Source organism: Ceratina calcarata, unplaced genomic scaffold, assembly GCF_001652005.2.
Source record: "Ceratina calcarata isolate Rehan_Ccalc_2016 unplaced genomic scaffold, ASM165200v1 scaffold482, whole genome shotgun sequence".
Lineage (NCBI taxonomy): Eukaryota > Metazoa > Arthropoda > Insecta > Hymenoptera > Apidae > Ceratina > Ceratina calcarata.
In genome coordinates this window covers 6,954-12,216 of record NW_017172447.1, presented here as the reverse complement: position 1 = coordinate 12,216, position 5,263 = coordinate 6,954, and the positions used below count along the sequence as shown (strand labels likewise).

General features: G+C 37.6%; 1 protein-coding gene across 1 annotated transcript; it reads right to left on the bottom strand.

The window, feature by feature from the left end:
- Positions 1-1,302: 1,302 nt before the first annotated feature.
- On the bottom strand, positions 1,303-4,287 carry LOC113464700 (uncharacterized). The gene is made up of 3 exons (XM_026816086.1): positions 3,294-4,287; positions 2,520-3,107; positions 1,303-2,447 (listed from the first exon to the last, which is right to left on the bottom strand). The coding sequence occupies exons 1-3, from the start codon at positions 4,285-4,287 to the stop codon at positions 1,303-1,305; spliced, it is 2,727 nt and encodes a 908-aa protein (XP_026671887.1).
- Positions 4,288-5,263: the final 976 nt, after the last annotated feature.

The window sequence follows — 5,263 nt, the reverse complement described above, 5'->3', positions numbered from 1 at the left end:
CCTTGATCTTACTGCGATTTCTATGTTTTCTTTCTTTAATAAAAAATGGACCACAATAATCGATACCTGTATTAATGAACGGACGCGTCTGAACTACTCTATCTCTTGGTAGCTCTCCCATAATATAACTAGGTGCCTTAGGGTTTGCTCTTACGCAAATCATGCACTCACGAATAACTCTGCGCGTAGTATTCTTCCCATCGATAGGCCAATAACGTTGACCAACCGCATTTAACGTTAGTTGAACCCCAGAATGATATTGTTTTATATGCTCATGTCTTATGATAAGTTTTGTCACATGATGCTCTCGCGGTAACACGATCGGATATCGTTGGGAGTAATTCACGCGTGCGAATTTTAATCTACCTCCTACACGAATTAAATCTTCTTCGTCTAAAAACGGGTTTAAACAAAGAAGTCTGCTTCTGTTAGAAAGTGTTTTCCCTTTTTTCAAATTTCGCACGTCATCTGAAAGTGCTTCATTTTGTAAAATCTTTAATATGACAACATGCGGTTTGTTTAGTTCTTCTACCGTTAAACCTCCTATGATCTTATGCTTATATCTGATTCTTTTATAAAACCGAAATATGAATGCTACTACGCGATTTAACAATGTGATGGATGAATAACGAATTAGCAAATCCAGTGAATTATTTGTGACAGTGAATGATTGCACAGCACGACTTTCCGGAATTTCAGACAGTCGTATGTCTAATGACGGCCAAAAATTCTCTCCTTGTGATAATCGAAATGGACCATGAAACCACATCTCATTGGTTATTAAATCAACAGCAGACTGACCTCTAGAAAGACAATCAGCAGGATTATCAGCTGTAGGCACATGATACAAATCGTTTCCTTATGAATCTGCTTGTATCTCGTTAACTCGGTTTGCTACGAAGGTTTTCAATAAATAAGACGGTGTTTTAATACATTGTAACGCTATCGTCGAATCCGACCAAAATCTGACTTTGTTAAATGTAAAATGCGATATAGAATGCTTAACTTCCTTGTATAAATCTATCAATAATTTCGCTGCACATAATTCTAAGCGTGGTAAGGAAACAACCTTAACCGGTGCAACCCGTGACTTTGCGCATAATAATTTCACATAATGCTTATTATCCTTACTGCTTCGTATGAAAATACACGCTCCGTAAGCTGCCTCACTGGCATCACAAAACCCATGCAATTGAATATCTTCAGCCTGACTAATTATACAATTGCGATTTACTGCAAGTTTTTCTACGAATTGTAGCTCGCGCTCGAATTGAAACCAGAAAGTTGTGGAAGCGATTCATCCTACTCTAAATTAATTTTCCACAGTTGTTGCATAATAATTTTCGCACGAATAATGACAGGACCAAGTAGTCCCAACGGATCAAATAACTGTGCAATCTTTGATAATACTGTACGTTTAGAACATGAATAGCTATTCTCGAAAGGTTTTAGAACATACACGATTTTATCAGTATATGGAATCCATTGAACGCTTAATGTTTTCTTAATGTCTTTTGAATCTAAAAATAAGATTTTCTGTTCCGATGACGGTTGCAAATCTTCTAACAGTCTATTATCATTGGATGCCCATTGCCGTAAATTGAACCCCCCTTTGCTAGCTAAGGAAATAAGTTCATTACGTAATTGTAATGCATCCTCAAAATCAGATGTTCCTGTGAGCAAATCATCGACATAAAAGTCGCGCGTAAAGATTTTCGCGGCGCGAGGAAACAAATGCTCCTCATCCGTGGCTAATTGTTTTAACGTCCTTACTGCCAAGAAAGGCGCGCAAGCGGTACCATATGTGACTGTTTCCAAATTAAATGCTTTAACAGATTCATCAATAGAATCTCTCCATAAAATCTTCTGATATTTAGTATCATCACTATGCACCTTTATTTGCCTGAACATTTTCTCTATGTCAGCCGTAAACACATATTGATGCGTTCGAAATCTAAGAATTATATTAAATAAAGTATTTTGAATCGTGGGACCTGTTAAAAGTATGTCATTCAAAGAAAAACCACTTGTGCTTCTCGCTGAAGCGTCGAAAACTACTCTTAACTTCGTTGTTGCGCTATCTAATTTCAAAACTGCATGATGTGGTAAATAAAATCCTTCATTTTGAATTTCATTAATTGTCTGTTTCATATGTCCCAATTGCTCATATTCCTTTAAGAAAGCACGATATTGAATCTTCAATTCTGGTTCTCTTTCTAGACGTCGTTCTAAAGAATAAAATCTTTTTAACGCTAGTGACCTCGATTCGCCTAATGAATGTTGCTTGTCGTTAAAAGGTAACCGAACTATGTATCGGCCATCTGATTCCCGCCTTGTGTTTAACGCGTAATGTTCCTCGCAAGCTAACTCATCATTAGAATAAAATACCTTTTTCGGCAATTGCTCAATTTCCCAGAATTTACTTAATTGATTTTCTAACGAAATTACTGAAAGACATTCAATTGCTTTCCGAATTTTCGAAAGATTAGATGACTTCACCCTTCCAGTAACCAGTCAACCTAGTTGCGTGTTTTGTAATATTATAAGACCCTTGTTTAAATATACTTTTCCTGATTCTAATAACCGATAGAAAATTGTGTTTCCTAGCAGTATATCTATTTTGCCTGGTTTGTTAAAATCAGGATCCGCCAATTTCAAATCTCTTGGCAAATTAATTGCATTCGCGTCTATACCATGAGCTAGCAAAATTCCTGTTATAGAATCTAATACTACAAACGTATCCTTTGTCATAAATTTGCGATCGTTTGAACCGAACTTCAAATTTACCATCTGCTTCGCTGATGTGGTTAATTGCTCCAAGCAACTAAACGACAGATTTATGTAATGTTCTTTCAATCGTAAATCTTTTGCTAATTCTTTAGTAACAAAATGCGTTTGCGAACCTGCGTCCAACAAAGCTCGACATGAACTTCCAAAATTGTCTACAACTATAATTTTTGCTGTACCTAGTAAAACTTCTGCATTCGTAACTACAGTGAATGTCTTGCTTAACGAATTAGACTCTAATTTCTGGGATGTTTCTGCTTCTAACTCTGTCTCCAAATTCTGAGACTGATCAATTGGCAATTCCTTTTTCATTGCTTTATCTGCATGAATATGCAATAATGTATTATGTTTTTTATTACATATACGACATCCCGTGCCTCTGCAATCAGCCACCGAATGATTCGACCGAAAACAGTTGAAACAAAGCTTCGCGTTTTTTACCTTATCTCTACGTGCCTGATTGTCTAATTGTATAAATTGTGAACATTGATATAATGCATGCTGACCTTGGCAAACTATACAACTATTCGATTTATTATTGGTTGCCACAAAAGAGTGCGCTTGTCCCTGAGTCGATGTCTTTTTACGAGCATCGCTCTGATGCGTATTTTTTGTCTTAGAAGACTCGTTATCAAATTCGTCTCCGCGTGCTTGTTTGAATACAAAATCAACTAATTCTTGAAATTTTGGAATCGTATCATTTTCTAACGTACGTTCCCATGCCCTACGCGTAACCTTATCTAGTTTTTGGTATAAAATATGCTCTAAGAAGGCATCCCAATGTTCAACCGGCTGTTTTAATGCCTTAAAAGCATTGACATGTGTTAATGCTTGTTCCGCCAATGTACGCAAAACTGACGGAGTATCACGCGTACACTCCTGGAGTTTCAGCAACGTATTTAAATGCGCTCGTATTATCTGCCGTGGTCTATCATATTTTGCAATTAGCAAATCCCAAGCTACCTGGTAATTACTGAGAGACAAAACTACAGACGCAGCTTCACCTTGAAGAGCGTTCTTTAAAAAATGGAATTTTTGTACCGATGGCAACTCTTCATTATCATGAATTAAAGATTTGAACGTATCATGAAACGTGTGCCATTCAGTCAGATTACCATCAAATGGTTTAATTCGAATCTTGGGTAGGTGCGCATTTGTTGATTTTACAAATGTAGTGCTAAGTGATTGCAAATCTCTCGACATATGAATCGGCGTATTGTCATTAATGGCGCGAAGACGCCTGTTAATCGCGCGTGAAATATCAAAACATTGATTTTCGAATAAAGCTCTTTCTGTGGAATAATCTGTTGTTTCATCTTGCAATTCAATATCAGTTTGATGTTCTTCATATTGTTTTTGAAATTCTACCAATGAATTCTTCAAATCCATCAAATCTTCAAGAAGCAAATTCTGATTAGTTTCTACTTTATATGCTAATCGCGTGACTTTACCGTTTACTATTGAGCGACGCGACAGACGTTGTTTGACTGATAATGACATTATTCTTTCTTATTTCCAAATAAAAATTAAAGGAAACGGTTAAAGGAAATAGCAAGGAAGGTGAATCACTGAACTCACCCGAATGATGACCCACTGAATTCCAATCGCTTTACGTCCCGTTAATCTTAACGAGCTGCTCTGCATACGATCCTTGATTCCTGGATGCTAGATACGCTTCCACTGTTCCGTCGGCCTGGCAGGTTGTGTCCTCTGCTTCTGCTGCTGAACGGCTGCTCCATGGTGTTGCGTTCACTTCAAGTCTTTCCAATTAGTCACTCCGAATCCGGAATTCTAGATTTGCAAATCTAGAACTGTTGAATTACGCGTCGTATCCGGCTCGAAGGACCAAAAATGTTGCGTCCTCTTCCACAATCGCAATTGATGCGGTCTACAGAATGCGCGGAGTGACTTGGATGTTGGCCACAATAAAAATGCAATGTTTGTTTAATTAAAGTGGACTGTATTTGGTACAACTATAAACGCGTCTTAAAATCAAACTTGACGTATTTTCTGAGTTTCTCGCGTGATGTTCTCTGGTTGATGAACGAAACTCCTCTCACTCTGCTCGCTGCTGGACAAAGCTCCTTCGTAAAAATTGTAGAAGGGGCAGAAAAATCAAGTAGTGGGGGTTGAATTTCCCAACAAAGAAAAAACTGCGAAGCCAACCGAAAATAGCCATGTGCTGTGACCACTCGAAAGTTTCCCTTAGGTATTTGGAGACCTTCGACTCGTCGTTTAGCTAATGGCTTCCAGATGCTAAAGAACCGTTATCTTGAGCAGGGTACAGATAAACCTTAAAACTCTTGCCTTAGCTTCGACCATGAATTCTACGCAGTAAAATAAATATAATCCTAAGAACGCATCAGATTGGGCGGGGATTTTTGTTAATAACTCAATAACCACGCCTAACTTTTTCGCAAAGGAAAAATTTGTTTAAAATCACCTCAGCAACCTCCCATTAAAATATGTACCACTA

Excerpts from the sequence above, each read along its gene's own strand:
- LOC113464700 (XM_026816086.1), bottom strand. The coding sequence starts at position 4,287 with ATGTCATTATCAGTCAAACAACGTCTGTCGCGTCGCTCAATAGTAAAC. Across the intron at positions 3,108-3,293 it reads TAGTTGTATAGTTTGCCAAG|ATAAAGCAATGAAAAAGGAA; the intron begins GTCAGCATGCAT and ends ATATTCATGCAG. Across the intron at positions 2,448-2,519 it reads ATTACAAAACACGCAACTAG|TAATTTCGTTAGAAAATCAA; the intron begins GTTGACTGGTTA and ends AATGTCTTTCAG.